The 18,985-nt window shown below is 48.4% G+C and overlaps 1 protein-coding gene across 1 annotated transcript in view; it reads left to right on the top strand.

The window, feature by feature from the left end:
• Positions 1-18,985, top strand: part of TECTA (tectorin alpha) — a 70,860-nt gene that overhangs the window by 9,918 nt on the left and 41,957 nt on the right. Inside the window, exons 3-6 of the mRNA XM_060268588.1 lie at positions 7,696-7,833; positions 9,745-9,910; positions 15,534-15,946; positions 16,332-16,905. Coding sequence (XP_060124571.1) covers positions 7,696-7,833; positions 9,745-9,910; positions 15,534-15,946; positions 16,332-16,905 — 1,291 coding nt within the window. The remainder of the gene's footprint in view (positions 1-7,695; positions 7,834-9,744; positions 9,911-15,533; positions 15,947-16,331; positions 16,906-18,985) is intronic.

The raw sequence follows: 18,985 nt of genomic DNA, 5'->3' as shown, positions 1-18,985 counted from the left end.
CATCCCTGGTCCAGATCTCATCTTTGTCCCAACACATCTTCTGAAGAACATTGCAGGATAGTGTCTCTTTCTTTCTTTTTTAAAAAATAAAGGGGGTGGGGCATGGGGGAAGAAAAGTCTTTCTTTCTTTCTTTTAGTGCTTACCTTATCATACTGGAAAGTGGTTGGACAAACATCAGTGTTTGTTTTGACTGGGCTGAAAAACATCACCATCAACATCAACAACTGATGGGGTGTAAAAGCCAGACACCCAACTCTTTCTCCACCTTTCCACCCAAAAATACAAGCCAAGGGAAATGGCTTCATAAGTTAAGAGGAGCATTTGCTTCACTAGTGTGGGTTTTAGATTTATTGGGCCAAATTGGTTCTTGGTTTAATCATTCCATTAAAGTCAGGGGAATTAAGGATGCTGGCCAGAGGGAGGAGAGAGCTGGTCCGCTGGGCCCACTTTTATGGTGGTTGAAATAGGAGGTTCTATAAAACACATGTCATGGAGGGGCCATAAAAGGAGAAGTTACACACTGCCAAAATTGCTTTGAAATTGGGCCTCTTCCAGGCACTGGGCAATATCCCGACCCAATGTAAATTGGAATCTCATGCATTTAATTCTCCGAAGCTGAGCTATTTTAACTCTGGCTGAGCATTCGGCTCTGAGCGGCTGCCGTTTGATGTATCATCTGCTGGACTATTTTAATATTCTGTGATTTCGTATTTTGAACTTCCAATTGCATGAGGAGACTTTAAAGCAGCTTTAACAGGCATTGATTCGTTAGCCTGACCACTCTGCATCGCAGTGAGACAAGTCCCAGGGGGACAGATCCAGACAGCTATGCTTACCGCCACCACCTTTTAACTCGCACATTATGGACAGCCCAGTCTTGTTTTTTTTAGCATACTACTGGGGCAAAACACATAGACTATCAATGGGCTTATTGCAGTTGAAGCATTATCATGCCTATCTAATATAGCATTTAACTGTTGAAACTTCTCAACTTAAATTGCATACCCTCCAACATTTATCCAATGAAATAGGGATGTATTATTATTATTATTATTATTATTATTATTATTATTATTATTATTATTATTGTCAGAGGGCCTGATATGGCTACTCTAGAGTAACGACTCCAGCATGGTCTTTTAAGGCTTTTATTAAGTGCTGATTATTTACAGTGTTCAGAGCGGTAAAAATGCATCCTTAAGGTGAGGTGTCAGAACCTCCGAATGGCGATTGGCGCGTTTTCTTCCAGCACCAAAGCTTTGGTAGACCCAACCTCTTCCCCCTACGTTTGCGTCGCAATTCGGGAGTTGGGGGGATTGGTCTCCCCCCCGTGCGCCCAACTTCCTGTCCCACCTAAGGCATGGGCTCCACAACCTTGCCTGAGCCTCGGACACCACTTCCTGACTCTCCGCTGGAGGCAGAGCTCTCCTTACTCTCTCCAGCGCTTGGGGATGGGCTGGAACTTAAGATGGGAGGGACTTCCCTGTATCCCTTGTCCCTCACATCCACCCCCCTCCCAGGCTCCTCTCCCCCCCTCCCTAGGGGCTCTCTGCTTGCTGGGGACGAGTGAAACCCCAAGAAGTCTGTGGCATCAGAGCCTGTGGGTGTAAAAATTTTTCCCCAATCCTGCGATCTTTCCCCTTCCCCCCTGAGAAGACGGGAATCCCAAAAAGTCAGTGGCGTCAGAGCTGGTGGGAGTAAAAATTTTCTGCCAGTCCTCTCCTGCCTCTGACGTAGTCGACCTCGGTGAAACCCACACCTCTTCTTCCGTATCCTCAAATTCCGCTTCCCATCTCCATGGAGAGCTGCTGCCTGCGATCCCTTCCTCCCGCCCCTCCCCCTCTCCCTCCCTTTCCATGTGCCAGGGCTTGGGCCTGTGGGGGAAAAGGGCGTGGAACTCTTCCACTAAAAATTCCTCAGGTACTTCCGTGGCCGGTATCCACTCATTGTGAGACGGCGGAGTGTCCTCCCATGCTATCAGGTACTCCAGCCCTCTCACACCTCTCCTTGAGTCTAAAATCTCAGTTGCCTCATTGAGCTGTCGGGCGTCTCCCGTCTCCCCCCCTCCCTCTGGAGGCTGATCGCTGTCCCTGAACCTGGTACTTTCTCTGTACGGCGACAGCAGCGATCTATGAAACACTGGGTGCACTCTCATGTCCTCAGGCAGTGCTAGCCTGAAGGCTACCGGGTTGACCTGTTGCGTGACCGTGAAGGGGCCCAGCCTCCTGGGTGCTAACTTCTTGCATCACCCCCTGGTGGGAAGACCTTCCGAGGATAACCAAACCTTGTCCCCCACCCTGATGACCTCTCCCGGTCGCCTGTGGCGATCTGCCCCCTTCTTGTACGCTTCCTTGGCCCTCTCCAAGTGTTCTCTGAGCTGCTGGTGCACCGTCTCCAGGTCCTCTGCCCAATCCTCTGCCTGTGGGCCCTCTTCCTCCTCCTCCCCCTCCCTCTTCGGGAAAGATCTGAGGTCGCGCCCGTAGTTGGCCTTAAAGGGCGACACCCCTGTGGAGACGTGCACCGCATTGTTGTAGGCAAATTCTGCTAGTGGCAGGCGATCCACCCAGTCCATTTGCCTCTGGCTGACGTAACATCTCAGGTACTGCTGCAGAATGGCGTTGACCCGCTCCGCCTGTCCATTGGTCTGCGGGTGCCGAGCCGTAGACAAACTGACCTCCACCTGCAGGAGGTTCATTAGCCGCCGCCAGAACCTGGAAACAAATTGGCGGCCACGATCCGAAATAACTCTTAAAGGCAATCCATGCAGTCTGAATACGTGGTCAACAAACAGTTTGGCCGTCTCTTCTGCCGAGACCGCCCTGGCACACGGTATAAAGTGGCACATTTTGGACATGAGGTCCACCACCACCAACACTGCGGTCTTGCCCCTGGACGACGGCAGGTCTGTGATGAAGTCCATGGACACTACTTCCCACGGCCTGTGCGGTGTGGCTAATGGCTCCAGCAAACCTGCTGGTGGCGCTCTGACCACCTTTGCTCGCTGGCAGGTGTCACATCCCCTTACATAATCCCGAACATCCTCCCGCACCCCTGGCCACCAGAAGTGTCTCATGACTAGGTGAGTGGTTTTGTCCCTTCCGAAATGACCCGCCGTTGGGTTGTCGTGCATCTGCTTGAGGACCTTACCTCTCAGCTGTTTGGTGGGCAGGTACAGGGCTCCCCTGTAAAAAAGCAAACCCCTCCTTTCCTCAAAGTCTTTAGCCTGCTCCCTCCCCCCTCGCAGCTCTCTGAAGATGCGGGAGGCAAACTCATCTGCTGCCGTCAGTGCTGTGAGTTCTGCCTCGCTCACCACTGCTGCTCCGCAGGACCATGCTGATGGGGGGAAAATGTGCCTGGGCACTGGTGGCAACTCCTGCTCCATGTACTCTGGTTTGCGGGAGAGGGCATCCGCCCTGACATTCTGCTCCCCCGGGATGTAGTGGATGGCGAAGTTGAAGTTCGAGAAGAACTCTGCCCACCGTATCTGTCGCTGGTTGAGCACCCTGGCCGTTCTCCAGAACTCCAGGTTCTTGTGGTCTGTGCACACCTGGATGGGGTGCTTGGCGCCCACCAGGAAGTGTCGCCAGTGCTGGAAAGCAGCGTGGATCGCAAGAAGTTCCCTATCAAACACCGTGTAGTTGCGTTCAGGCTGTGTCAGCTTCCTGGAGAAGAAGGCACAAGGTCTCCACTCTCTGTTGGCGTCCAGTTGCAACAGGATCGCTCCCAACGCCCGGTCTGAAGCGCCTGTCTCCACGCGTAGGGGCGCATCCTGCACCACGTGGAACAGGTTCTGGTCGGACGTGAACACCCTCTTGAGGCTTTCGAACGCTGCTTGCGCCTCTGGCGTCCACCTGAACTTCTGCTTGCCTCTCAGGCAGTCCGTGATGGGAGCCGTAACCCGCGAGAAGTTCTTGATGAATTTCCTGTAGAAATTGGCGAATCCTAGGAGGCGTTGGGCATCTTTGCGCGTCCTGGGGCTGTGCCAGTCCAGGATGGCCTGCACCTTGTCCTTGTCCATCGCCAGCCCCTTGTCTGACAGTTTGTAGCCCAGGAAGTCCACTTCCCTGGTGTGAAACTTGCACTTCTCCAGCTTCACATACAGGTGGTTCTCCTTCAGGCGCTGCAACACCTCCCTGACATCCTTCACATGTTGCACTGGGTCAGCGGAATAGATAAGGATGTCATCCAGGAAGACCAAGCAGTTCTTGAAGAGAAGGGACCCCAGGACGTGGTGCATGAAGGCCTGGAAGCATGCTGAGCCCCCTTGCAACCCGAAGGGCATCACCAGATATTCAAAAGAGCCCAGAGGCGTGAACATCGTGGTTTTCCACTCATCGCCTTCCCGGATCCTGATCAAGTTGTACGCCCCCCTCAGGTCTAGCTTGGTGAAAATCTTGCCCCTGCATGCCGCTGTCAGGAGATCGTCCACTCTGGGCATGGGGAAAGCCACTGGCTCTGTCACTGAATTGAGCCGTCTGAAATCCACCACAAGACGGCGCTGTTGCGTGTCTTTCTTGTCCACCCAGAAGACCGGGCTGCCCCCTGCTGCCTTGCTTTCTCTGATGAACCCCCATTTGAGGTTCTTGTCGATAAAAGCACGCAGATCCTCCAGTTCCTGATCTGACATGGCGTACAGCTTGGCTGGGGGTATCGTTGCCCCTGGCACCAGGTTGATCTGGCAGTCGAAAGACCTGTGTGGGGGTAGGTGGTCGGACTCCGCTTCGCTGAAGACCTCCTGCAGGTCCCAGTACTGCTTGGGTATCGCCTCACCCCCTTTGACATGCATGGTGGCCACCGTGGCTATTGGAGGCCCCTCCCCTGGTTGGTGCTGCATGCAATGTTCCAGACAAAAGTCCGACCCAAACGTGATGCATCTCTGGTGCCAACTTATGGAGGGGTCGTGGCGCGCCAGCCAGCTCATTCCCAAAACGATGGGGGGGTCTGAGATGGTTGTGACGTTGAAAGCCAGTGTCTCTGAGTGCCTTCCCACCGTCATTCTCATGGGGGGGGTTTGATGAGTGATGGCCCCTCCCAGCAACTCTCTGCCGTCAATGGTGGCTACGTGCAGGGGAAAATCCAGCTGCAAAAGCTGGATCTGGTGCTCTTCTGCAAAGTTTCTCGAGAAGAAGTTGGCTGAGGCACCACTGTCAATTAAGGCTAGGACCGTCAGGGGATAGCCATTTGGGAGCGTTAGCGTGACTTCTAGAACCACTCCTGCTCTGGGAGGGGTGGGCTGGCTCTGCTCCTCTCTGTGCGGGTGGGCGGGCTGGGGCTGTTGTCTGCTGACTGTGCCTGGCTGCTGCCCCTTGTCTCCTGCAGCCAGGCTGTCTCGTTTCCCTGCTGTGGTGCTGCTTCAGTGGGGGAAGGTACAACCGTTCCCGCCTTTCCTTGCCACTCCCTGCGATGAGGGCAGTCTCTGACGCGATGCCGGGGGGAGTTGCAGAGAAAGCAATTCCCGCCTCTTCCCTCCTTGCGTCTTGGCGCCGCCGGGGTTTGAAAAGCCCGCGCGCGCGCTCCACCGATCTCCATCGGTTCCGGCTCTGGGCTTGGTCTGGGCGGGTCTGGGGGCGGGCCCTGGGGTGGGGTTTGGTGATGTGGTCTGTCCTGGGAGCGTGGGAACCAAGGTTTTGCTGCGCGCGTCGCTTGTTTGTCATTCCATCTGGATTCCTGTCTCACCCCCACCGCTAGCGCCGCTTTGCTTAACTCATCCATAGTTCGCGGTTTAGGACCTCTTGCCAGCTCATCCTTAACGTCTGCGTGCAAACCCAGGTAGAAGGCTGATTTCACTGGCTCACTTTGCAGATCCCACCCCAGTTTGTGCACCAGCATGGTGAATCTCACCCAGTAGTCCCTAACTGTCGATTTTCCTTGTGTTAAGTTATGAAGCTCCTCTTTAGTGGCCTCCATTTCACTGTCACTAGCGTACATTATTTTTAAAGCTTCTAGAAATAATTTTGCGTTCTTCATGCAAGGATTTTTTTGCGCGATGAGCGGTCTTACCCATTCTCGGGCGGCCCCCGTCAAATGCTCTATGATAAAGGAGACTCTGTGCGCGTCATCTGGGAATTCTGCTGCATGCAATTCCAGCGCATAATTTATTTCTGTCTCGAATCCTAGGTACTCCCTAGGGTCGCCGCTAAACTTGGTGACTAGGCTCTGTCCCCTTCTCACTTGGACTAGCTGCGGCTGGGGCGCCCCCCCACCTCTAGCGGCTTTCTCCTCTTCCAACTTTTTCTGCAGGTCCAATACCATCACCCTTAGCTGTTTCTCAGTCTCCTCTTTTGTCCTCACCTGGTCCACCAGCTTGTTCAGCTCCTCCTGCGCCCCTCGCACTTCCTCCTGAGCGGCATGCAATTGCTGCTGTGCCTGCGCTGTGAGGTTCCGTAGCTCCTGCTTCGCTGCTTCGGCCTCCAGCCTCCAATGCTCAGCCTCTTGAGCGCTCATCGCTGCACTCCAAAGTAGCCAAAAAAAGATTCGGAGGTTGCTGTCAGAGGGCCTGATATGGCTACTCTAGAGTAACGACTCCAGCATGGTCTTTTAAGGCTTTTATTAAGTGCTGTTTATTTACAGTTTTCAGAGCGGTAAAAATGCATCCTTAAGGTGAGGTGTCAGAACCTCCGAATGGCGATTGGCGCGTTTTCTTCCAGCACCAAAGCTTTGGTAGACCCAACCTCTTCCCCCTACGTTTGCGTCGCAATTCGGGAGTTGGGGGGATTGGTCTCCCCCCCGTGCGCCCAACTTCCTGTCCCACCTGAGGCATGGGCTCCACAACCTTGCCTGAGCCTCGGACACCACTTCCTGACTCTCCGCTGGAGGCAGAGCTCTCCTTACTCTCTCCAGCGCTTGGGGATGGGCTGGAACTTAAGATGGGAGGGACTTCCCTGTATCCCTTGTCCCTCACAATTATTATTATTATTATTATTATTATTATAAATAAGGGCACATTCAGGCCAGGCCAGCCTCTCCTGGTTGTGGCTTTGAAATCTATTCACTATTAGATTAATTTCCAGGCCCTTTTCTTTTCTCTCCCAAGTAGGAAGGTCTTCTAAGCTTAAATAAACAAACAAATAAATGGCCAGCATATTCTGTTGCCTGGGTTTTGGTGCAAAATATTGTTTACTGTTCTACAAAAGCCAGGGTTTGCATTATTATACTATCTGAATAGGGAAGGTAACCGAATAAGATAACGCTTGTATGGATAAAAATGTGATGGTGGGAACTTCCAGAACAAAGTTTTAGTCATTTAGTCCAGTGCTTATTCTAACACTGCCATCTATAGGACGTACAAAGTACAAAATGGGTAAATTAAGATATTTTTGTTGGAGCAACATCTGTTGAGGTTGAATCAACAGCGGAACGAAAATTCAGTGTGTGCATGGGGGGGGGGAGCAGACTAATTCTTTACTCTGTCTTGCTTACAAAATGTCAAGATTATATCCCAATTTAAATGTTTTCAGCACTAAATGTTTTCAGCCAACTAAAGGTGCCATTGGGCTTTTATGGACAAGAAAACAAAACATTGAATTTTGGTGTGCTTAAGATGTTGTGCCCTAATTTCATGAATTAAAAAGTTGCACTTATTTGTTTATTTATTTTTTAATTGTTTGGAGAAATTATTCAAACTCGAAGGAAAAGCTTGGCCAAAGGGAAACATTTATCTCACTGTCTAAAACAAGCATTTGTGCTTCAAACAGGTGAACACCTTCCAGGCTCTCCTGGTCTCAGATGGAACATCCTCATTTGCCATCTTCAACTATGAGGAAATCAACTGGACCACAGGGACTGCAAGTGGAGGAGACCCTCTGACAGGCCTTGGTGGTGTGATGGCTCAGGTAGGAACTTGAGTTTCTCTCCGCAGGCTGCCTTCTCCAGTGACCATTTTGATGCCTGGCATCCATGAGGAAAAAGCAGGCAGCTCTATGGGTGTAAAGAACAGTATCTAACACCCCCCCCCAAAAAAAAGGTCCTAAGTTCCGGAGATGTTGCCTATTTCTCCACCTATAGCATCCGAGAAGAAGGGACATGTTCCTCTCCTCCTCCCCTTCAAGGCCCAGAGGCTATGTTCAGCCTGAGAAAACAGGAGGCAGGGCCCATTTTGAAAAGTGGGCCTGTGCCTTGCCCTGAGGCAAAGATCTTAGTGATAGATATGGCGGTGCGGAGTGGGGGAGAAGTAAAGGAGTTGGAGGAAGATCTGGATCCATCCATTCCTCTATGGCTCATCAAACCTGGTGGTCCTGTGGCTAGTAGCAATAGGAATCACAATAGGAATAGAATGGCAGAGTCACTACTCAATGTTCAGAGCATGGTTCAAAGAAACAGACCGAGCCAGACCACTGGTCCATTTAGGTCAATATTGTCCATGCTGGCTGGAAGCAGCTCTCCAGGGTTTCAAGCAGGGGATATTCCCAGCCCTACCTGCAGATGACGGAGATTGAACCTAGGACCTTCTGCACAAAACCAGCTGCTGTTCCATTGAGCTATGGCCCTTCCCTGTAAGTTCAGTGTTTGCTTCAGCACAGAGACAAAAATGCTTCTGGATACCAGTTGTTGGAAGCCACAGAAGAAGAGACGTCCCTGGATTTGGTTCCTGCTCGAGAGTTTCCCACAGGCATCTGATTGGCTGCTGTGAGAACAGGATGCTGGACTAGATGGGCCATTGTTGGGTTTGTCTTATGTTCTTATTCCAGAGGGTTGTTGCAGCGAAAACAGCAGTCTTGTAGCACTGAAAGATTAACTAATTTGTTCCACCATAAGCTGTATGATAGACGCTAGAAGATGAAGCCCACTTCATCGGAGGCATATCGTGGGGCACCACTTTCATGAATAGTCACTGTGTTTATTTCCCCACTTAAGCTCTCCTTGAATTGCAAGAGACTCTACTTTTATTGCACTTGCCATTTTCCACTGAATTTTTCAATTTCCCCCACTCGGTGCTGGCCCAAGTGTGTGTGTATCACACATGCTTTTTTTAAAAAAAAAAATGAAAATTCTTTTTTCTTTTACTTTCCTTCCCATTTTCCCTGGTTTTTTACAATTTCTCCCCCTTGCTCATATCATAACCACCATACAATAACCTCTAATTTCTTCTGTTGCTCATACTTCAAATCCTGCTCATGAATTCATCATACTATATTGCTTTAAATATTCTGAAAAAGGCTTCCATCCTTCCACAAAACAATCCTCATGTATCACACATGCTTATGCATACGCTTGCCAACTGAAGATAACTGCGCAGCTGACAAAGTGTACCCTGCTTCACAAAAGGTTGCACCTGCCTTCGCCGCTGCATTGCTTTCTGGGTGTTTGGGATCAGGACTCATCATCACTACTGATGGGAGTTCCATCAATCAGTCCATCCATCTCTTGATGACGGTCAGTGACCAATATTCAGAAGGAAACTTTGTGCAAATGTCCAAAATAAGTACAAAAAAACCCCCAGAAAACCACAGCAATAGAATTACTAATAACTGCATCATACAATAGGAATGCCAGGCACAGAAAACATAGTTGTAACGCTGCTGATATTAACCCTGTTGAGTTTTATGTGCAACGCTTAGTTACCCTGGAAAACAGGGGTGTGCTGTGATCTAAAAGGAGCAAAATAGCATAAAACGCAGCTGCGGTAGAGGCTGGATCTGCTGCCTAAGGCAACCCCCCCCCACCTTGCCTCATGGGTGGGCCAACCCTGGCTGCTGCCTTTTACTCATCCCCCCCCCCTCTCCACTCTCCCTTATGTATTGTAGGCTGGGTTCAACGGTGGAAATAGCACCAACTTTTTCAGCATACCTGGTTCCAGATCCCCCGATATAGCCAACATAGAAGAGACAACCAACGTCAATGTGCCGGGCCGCTGGGTGTTCAGAATCGATGGGAGGGAAATTGACCCAGCCAACGGGTGCAGTTTTAGAGGTAAGCAATTTTTTTTTTAAAAAAAATCCCACTTTATGTTGTTTCCACTTTTGATCCAGGCAGCAAAATGTTGACTACACTGACCATCAGTGTTTCGCAGCAATGAATACCTGCTCTGGCAGGCAGCCTCTGCAGCCCGGCAGTGTTTGACATATGCTTTCAAAACTTCTAATGCACATTAAATATTTGTTTATTATATTTATTCTTTTGGGGGGGTCAAAGAATGAAAATCAAAGCAACTTACCAAAAAAAAAGGACACAGAACACATTAAAAACCTAGGTTAAAACAACTCCAAATATACAAATAAGAGGGCAGGCCACACCTGTGCTACAAACATATCTCTGCTTTTAAGCCCGTTTAACTGGGGTTGTCATCATATTTCATCCTAAACTGAGAAACTTAAGGTAATTTCCTACTCAGGCAGTAGGAATTAAAAGGGGAGCTGAAAGGTTCTGTGAAATTGCTTGGAGGAATTTCTTGCATCCCTGCGGTGACTCTCCTGAAGGAATTACAGGAACTGTAGTTTGAGGGGATGGCGGGGGGGGGGGGGGAAGCAATAAGCTATGAGAGTGTGGTAGTGTATTGTCATAATTTGTGAATATTCATCCTCGCTGGTAATGTTGGTGTTAATTAGCGCAGAGTACCTTACAGTCATTATCTTAACCTGTCTGATAATAAAGGACAAATGCAGTGGAGACCGCTAAGAGCCTCCCACATTAAAAAAATTGATCTCCTTTAATGCTAGTAGGTTGCATAGTTCTCTCACTTCCTTTCTTATCTCTGGTAGTAGCAATTAATGGGAAACGCTAGCCAGGTCAGTCTGTTGAAGTGAAAGCAGCAAGGAATCCCACGGCACTTCCGTTTATAGCAGTGGTGGAGATCCTGTGGCCTTCCAGATACAGTGGTGCCTCGATAGACGAATTTAATTCGTTCCACGGGTCTTTTCTTATAACGAAAAAATTCGTCTAGCGAATCCCATAGGAATGCATTGATTTATTTATTTTTTGCCCATAGGAACGCATTAATTGAATTTCAATGCATTCCTATGGGAAACCGCAATTCGCTAGACGAAAACGAATTCGTCTAGCGAGGCAACCTCCGCTAGAAAAAACCTTTCGTTAAGCGAAAATTTCGTTAAGCAGGGCATTCGTTAAGTGAGGCACCACTGTATGGCTGGGCTCACATCATAGAATCCTATAACTGTAGTGTTGGAAGGGACCACAAAGATCATCTAGTCCAACCCCCTGCAATACAGGGATCTTTTTTGCCCAACGTATGGCTCAAACCCACGACCCTGAGAATAAGAGTCTCATGTTCTACTGTCTGAGCATCCCTTGAGCGTTGGGCAAGCTGGCTGGAGCCAATGGGAGTTGGAGTCTAACATCCGCTAGAGGGCCACAGATGAGCCACGAATATCAACAGAGGCATCCACAGAACATCAGATGCATCAGTTTTTATATTAGTTTCTATGGATTGTTGCATTGTTTAAGAGTTCATTGGATGGGTTTTATGAGCTTGTGTTTCTGTGTTTTGTTTTGCTTTTAACATGTACGTTGGCTATGTGATTTGAAGCAGTCTATAAGATTTTTTTGAGATGTTTTAGATGTTTAGATGTTGTTGGGTTACCACTCCCCAACATCTCATGACCTTTGGGCATGCTGCCTATGAAAAATGAAGGGTCACAGTTTCCTCATCAGTGGAGGCTGGTCAATTTGGGCGAGTGGGCAATTTAGGCAATCTTCCACTTGGTCTCAGCCAGCTCCCACCCTCCTGGGACAATCCCAGCCTGTCATCTTCCTTCTCCTCAATCTCAGTGTTGCCCTGTAGAACCCAGCAGGAAGAAGGAGGATGGGGACAAAACTAGAATCAGTTGGCTCTTCCTGATATTGACTCTGGCTCCACCTACAGGTGGTCTCCTGACCTTGTGCCCTACCAGTCCCAACAGACACCAATCAGCACTGTTCCCCATCCGTTCTTTATCTGCCCCAGCATGTCCTGAGACACTGAGGCTTTCTCACCATTTGCAGATAACAGAGAAAATGTGCGGATTGTGCTCACGTAATTTGCAACTAACAGACAAAACAAAACAACAAGAACCACACCACAAGGCCGCCACCACTTCATTACTGCTTTTCTATTAAGTTATGGTCCTCTTGTGCTAGATTTTTAAAATACCAGCACTGATAGGGATCCTATTAACCTTATCTTTACAAACACAACACGCTAGCTGATAACAAGCGAGCCCCTCCTGCACACTCCGTTGGAAATGCCATCGCCTTAAAAAGATGCTACGGCTGATCAAACATTTCCCCGGCTCCTGAATTATGGATCTCAGATGCGTTAACAGGCCTCCCTGCATAATGTGTGTGTGTGAGCATCAGTATAAACAGGACCAAAACTATCTCTGCCACCCCATAGGGACTTGAGTGCAGGGAGATTATAGCATTTGCGGTTTAGGAATTTAAAAGAGCATATATCCTTTCTCTGCCACAGGTCTGAGAATATTCTTTCTCTGCCACCTGTCCGCACACTGCTGGGATCAGAACATGCATCGGTCCATCTGGCCATGTTGGATTGGGGAGCCCCAGGGCTGACCCACAGACAGGAGGGTCAGCCTGGAGGCAGAGGCGACTGCAAGCCAGAAGTTGAGTTGGGAAGCCTGTCCAAAGCTCAGGGGCAGGAGTGGGTTGGAATGAGGATGAAGGCAAGCCAACAGATGGGGAAACTGGCAGGCATGGAAGCATGGAGGGAGGGAGATAAAGGAGGAACAGGCAGGTTGGTAGGCAGAGATACCTAAAGCAAAGCTAGTGAGCCATGTACCAGAGTCTGGATGGTGCCCAGGCAATGACCCAAGCTCAATATGGTGGAAATGACAAGGAAACTTCAGCTGCAGACAAACTTTATTCTAGACTTTATGGAGACTGAGAACTGGTTTTAGCTAATGCAGACCATATACAACCTAGAACTATTCCATATTTCTTTGCCCCTGAAAAGCTGGTTTCATTCTGAAAATTGATTCTGCATTACCCCACAGTGTGTCCATGTGAAAACAGGTGTGGGGACCACAGCAGTGGGAAGAGAGTGTATCCACACCTGCTCAATGACGTTCAGCGGGGGGTGGCATTTGCCAAAATTACAATTGCCACTCCCTTCTTCATTCACCTGCGGCATGTGCCAGGAGGAAAAGGCTTGGATAACCTAAACAAGGGGAGGGTTTTGCAACCCGAATCAAGTAACCTGCAGAATCTAGAATCCCCAGACCACACCCCTCACTAGTCCTGTTGTGCCTCCTCCTTGGGCCTTGATTTCATTTCATTTGGTTTACATCCCAGCCTTCCTCCCGGAGGAACCCAGGGCAGCAACGCGTCATTGAACTCTGATAATATTTCTTACTTGTTTGGATGGCTGACAGAGATGTGTGTGGGTATGTGTGGAAACTGGCCTACTGTGCAAAGGTAAAATTAAACTTCATTGCTCCACCCAGCACTAGCATGTCTCCCCCAGAAGTTTGCCTGGAAGGAAATGTGGCCTTCAGGCTGAAAATCATCCCCCACCCCTGATGTAAGGAATTCAAAATTTTGTATTATAGATAAACACACACACGCCGTGGTTTATTTTCTGTAATGGCATGTCTATCATGAAGTATTGTTGCTTCAAAATTATGCTACTTGATGTTTAATTACTGCTAATTCATACTGGAGGAAAATGAGCCTAACTAAGCAATTGCAAATTAATGCCCCTTGAGTTGCAAACATAACTCACCCAATTGTTACTAGAATTCAGTTACAGCAGTGGCGGCGTATTTGAGATGTAATTCACGCTGCACGGATGTAGTAATTTGTTGGTGCCAGAAGACTTTGCCGGAGCTTAATTGTGGTCAATGCACTGCGATTTGAACATGTTGAGTTTTCGTCTTCTCGTGCTGTGAACGTAGAAGTGACACCTACTGAATTCAAGCAGCTGCCGTAATTCAGGATTGCTATCATTTGAAGTGTGTGTGTGTGTGTGTGTGTGTGTGTGTGTGTGTGTTTAAAATGCTGAGCTACTGCTCTGAAAGAAGGAAGTACGTATGCACAAAGGCTGGGGAGTGGAGGACAGTAGAAAATATATTGGGAATGAGACATGCTGGTGCAGACACACTCCTTAAAATGTCACATTCTAGTGCTAAGGTTATATATCATGGTAACAGATTGCCATCTCCTTGGACAACATGAGAACAGAATGCTGGACTCAATGGGCTATTGACCTGGTCCAGCAGATCTCTTCTTATTCTCCTCTGCTGTTTGAAACTGACTGTTAGTATAGACCAGGGTTTCCCAAACTTGTGTCTCCAGCTGTTTTTGGACTACAGTTCCCATCATCCCTGGCCACTAGTCCTGATAGCTAGGGATGATGGGTGCTGTAGTCCAAAAACAGCTGGAGACCCAAGCTTGGGAAGCCCTGATGTAAGCAATCCCAACCCAGTGGTAGTTAGTGTGGTGCCTTCCGGATGTGGTTAGTGTACAGCTCCCATCATAGGAATTTAATACGAGAACAGCTTGCTGGATCATTCCAATGGCCCATCTAGTCCAGCATCCTGTTCTCACAGTGGCCAACCAGGTGCCTGTGGAAAGCCTGCAAGCAGGTCCCAAGCACTCTCCCCTCCCCGCAGAAGTGTCACTGCCTCTGACCATGGAGGCAGAGCACAACAATCATGGCTAGTGGCCATTGATAATCTTCTCCTCCATGAATTTGTCCAATCCTCTTTTAAAGCCATCTGAGCTGGTGGTCATCACTTCCTTCTGTGGGAGGGAGTTCCATAGTTTAAACATGCAATGCGTGAATAAGTCTCTTCTCTTATCGGTCCTGAATTTTCCAGGGTTCAACTTCATTGGATGCCCAATGAGTTCTAGTCGGTCATGCTGGCTAGGATTGATGGGAGCTGTAGTCCAAAACTTAATTTTGAATGCCTCTACCCAAGCTAAAAGGGAACCATGAAGTTATTTCATTCAATAGAAGTTTCTGAAAGTGATTGGGTAGAACAATCCCATCATGTGTAGATAGAATGGGTTGAGAATCTGTGTTAGAGCAGCTCCCACACCATAGTCCTGCTGGCTAGCTGTGTCCAGAGTGGGAGGCAAAGGAGGCTGTTTTCAGCCCCAAGCCCTGGCTAAAGGGGTGGATTTTCAACTTCTCTGAAAATTCAGCAAAGGGTACCTGTTCCAACATCTGTTAAAAGAACATCTCAAAGCTGAGGAACCTTGACTGAGAACATCTGCATCATCAAGGTCAAGGCAGACAATAAAGGCCATTGAGAAGGCCTCAGGTGGCAACATGGGTTGATACTTCACTGTTGTCATTGCCATCTCAGTGACCAAATTTATCATCCATAATTGGGAAAAGCAGCTGTTGGGGGATTTTGGGTTCTACCCGATGCTAGTCTTACTCAGAGCAAACCCATTGAAATGCATGAAAATGCCTAAGATCCATTGATTTCAGTGTTTCTACTCTGAGTAAAGCTAAATTGAATACTACCCAATGAACATGACTAAGACTTTAAGTTGATTTACTCGGAGTTAAACATTGCATCCAGATCTTTGCTACAAAATGGGCTGATTCTTATTGCTGTTCTTATTCTTTTAGGCCAGTTTCTCCGTCAAGGAGAGATATTCTGGGAAAGCGCAAACTGCTCCATCAAATGCCGTTGCCTGGATTTCAACAATGAGATGTTTTGCCAGGAGGTGTCTTGCGGCCCCTACGAACTCTGTGAGCCAAAGGATAAGTTCTACCAGTGTGTGCCAGTGGAAAGCAGCACTTGCGTGGTCTTCGGGGACCCTCACTACCACACTTTCGATGGCTTCCTCTTCCATTTCCAGGGTTCTTGCTCCTACCTCCTAGCCAGGCAATGTTGGCCAGGATCCAGCCTCCCTTTCTTTAGCGTGGAAGCCAAGAACGAGAATCGAGGTGGCTCTTCTGTTTCCTGGCTAAAGGACATCTCTGTCGAGGTTTATTCGCACAAGATAATCATCCCCAAAGGCAGCTTTGGGAAAATTATGGTGAGTCAATTTTTTCATTATGGGGAGAAACTTCAATTAAGGGCCCTTGAGTCATTTAAAATTAGGGATTAGTGAATACGTCAATTTCAGAGTGGATTTGAGAAGGGGGTGGGTGGGTGCAATGGGAGGGGGGGGGGATATCCTGTTGCACAAGCAGAAATCTTTGTGCTGGATGGATGGTTATTTAGCACTGCATTGAATGCAAGCCATTATTATTCAATAATACTGGTCAGGTTAGCAGAAGGTTTGTTATAAAATAGTAAATAAATAGTTTTTGGACCCTCCTCTTCCCCCCGCTCCCTCTCCCTATGTCCCCTCCTCTCTATTTATAAATATATTTCTAATAAAAGAAAACAATGTTCTGTATTTTGTACCCATCCTGCAGATAGACGACTTGGTTATGTCTCTACCCGTTTTCCTGGAACTGGGGGCCATAAAAATCTACCAGAGTGGTTTGTCGACAGCAGTAGAAACTGACTTTGGACTCTTAGTGACCTACGATGGAGACCATTATGCTGCTATTTCTGTCCCAGGCTCCTACATCAATGCCACATGTGGTCTCTGTGGGAACTACAACAAGAACCCCGAGGACGATGTGCTGCGCTCAGATGGGAAAATGGCCACATCGGTGCTGGATCTGGGGGAAAGCTGGCGTGTCTATCACCCCGAATGGAAGTGCTCCCCAGGCTGCTTAGACAACTGCAGCCTTTGCGATGCAGCGACCGAGTCCCTCTACTTTGGCCCTGAGCACTGTGGCTTTATCAACAAAACTGGAGGCCCTCTCTGGGAATGTGGCGCCATCGTTGACCCTACAGCTTTTGTCCACAGCTGTGTTTACGACCTGTGTAGCATCCGAGATAACGGCACCGGAGGGCTCTGCCAAGCGATTCAGGCTTATGCCTTGGTTTGCCAAGCCCTTGGGATCCCCATCGGAGAGTGGAGAGCACAGACAGGATGCGGTAAGTGGACATACAATGGAGCTTCAGAAAGATGCAAACTTCCAGGAGCAAACAAGATGGGAACAGGGGCTGTTCTTGGACTACAACTCCCCAAGGAATGGGTAGATTTGTTGATTTCCATTTCTCTCAGTTTCTCGTTCTCCCAATCTTCAGCTTTGTTCTCCACATCTCCTCATCAATTTGTGATTTATTTATTTATTTATTTATTTATTTATTTGTAAAAAGATGAAGAAGCGGGGCCACTGTTGCAAAACAAGGATTGTCTCCAACTAAGTCCTACTCATCACAGACCCACTGAAATTAATGGACCTAAGCTAGTCATGTCCATTAACATTGATGAGTACATTGGGTACAAACCCACATTTAATAACATAAGAACATTGGACAAGCCATGCTAGATCGGGCCAATGACCCATTTATTCTACCTTTTTGTTCTCAAGGTGACCAACCCAGGGTTTCCCAAACTTGGGTCTCCAGCTGTTTTTGGACTACGATTCCCATCATCCCTGACCACTGGTCCTGCTAGCTAGGAATGATGGGAGTTGTAGTCCCAAAACAGCTGGAGACCCAGGTTTGCGGAACCCTAGACTGGCCAGATGCTTGTGGGTAGCCTGCAAGGGGGACATGAGTGAAACAGCACTCTGCCCACCTACGACCCCAAGTTAATTCAAAGGCAGAAAGCCTCCGACAGCGAAGGCAGATAGATAGCTATTGCTAGTCATCTCCTCCATGAATTTATCTAATCCTTTTGTACAGCCCACAAAGCTCGTGGCCATCACTGCCTCCTGTGGGAGTGAGTTCCACAGATTTCACTCTACACTTCTTTGTCCCCAATCAGCACTGCTGTGTCTTTGGAGAAAAGCTAACAGGTTGGCAAGAGAGTTGGAGCTCCCGGCATTCTCCAGCATGCTGGTTAACGCCGAACTGATCTAGTGCCCTTGATGCACATTTTGATTTCTTCACTTAAGACATTTCCATATTGCTTCGTTATTCACCCTTCCAAGCAGCACACATCGTAACAATCCTTTGCTGAACAAGGCTCTTAACCACGTACACAGGAAAAGGAGAGGCGAGGACAGAGCAAGTGGCTGTGCCGCGGAGCAGTTGCTTGTACCCAGGCTTGAGGGTGAGGACTGTAAGGTTAACTTTCGCTGATTCCCTTTCTGAGTAGAGCTGTGGTTTCAGCAGCCTTCAAGAAACGTCTGTGGGAGCACTGGGAGGAAAGAAAGAAAGAACCTCTCCAACCAAATACTGAATGAGCTGAACACAGAAGAGCCAAGAGGGGCTGGGATTCAAGTCAGCATTGTTGCCATGAAAGCTGATTCAGCCCTCTCGCTGCTTACAATCCAAGGAAAGACAAAGGGACACTTGAAGTAACTAAGGAGCAGCGGGCAAAGGACAAGCAGAAGCGAAACCACTCTAGTTTGCTCTTTGCTCCCTGGATGGAATTCAATGCTGGGTCGGTGGAAGGAATTTAAGTGCCCCCGTTGAATTTGAGTGAGAGACGTGGCAGGATTTACAGCTGACATTTGGGGCTTGGATAAATTGGGGGCATCCTTACTAGCTTGCCTCTCTCTCTCTCTCTCTCTCTCTCTCTCTCTCTCTCTCTCTCATTTGTCACCTGCATCATTCAGCCGACTTCATCTTGATTTGCACCTGCCCAACTCAGAAAAGGAAAAGGAACTGCGAACATAGGAAGCTGCCTTATACTGAGTCAGACCATTGATGCATCTAGCTAAATATTGCATGCACTGACTGGCAGCAGCTCTCCAGGGTTTCAGGCAGGGTCTACTCTGAGTTGGACTAGCACTGATACATGTCTCAGGTATAACCATCTGCTGGTTTAAGAGAGCCCTACTAAAGCAGATGCCTTCCAGATGTGATGGTGATTAATGTCATTTATGAATCGCTTCCCATGAGCCATTCCAAAGTGATCGACAATATAATCAGTAGGCACAGTATAATCATAGAACCATAGAATTGCAGAGTTGGAAGGGACTCCAAAGGTCATCCAGTCCAACCCCCTGCACAAATAACACAGCTTTCACATTTTAAAAAACAGTTAGAAACAATGATAAAA

Source organism: Zootoca vivipara, chromosome 15, assembly GCF_963506605.1.
Source record: "Zootoca vivipara chromosome 15, rZooViv1.1, whole genome shotgun sequence".
Taxonomy (NCBI): domain Eukaryota; kingdom Metazoa; phylum Chordata; class Lepidosauria; order Squamata; family Lacertidae; genus Zootoca; species Zootoca vivipara.
This window is presented reverse-complemented; position numbering and strand designations above follow the sequence as displayed.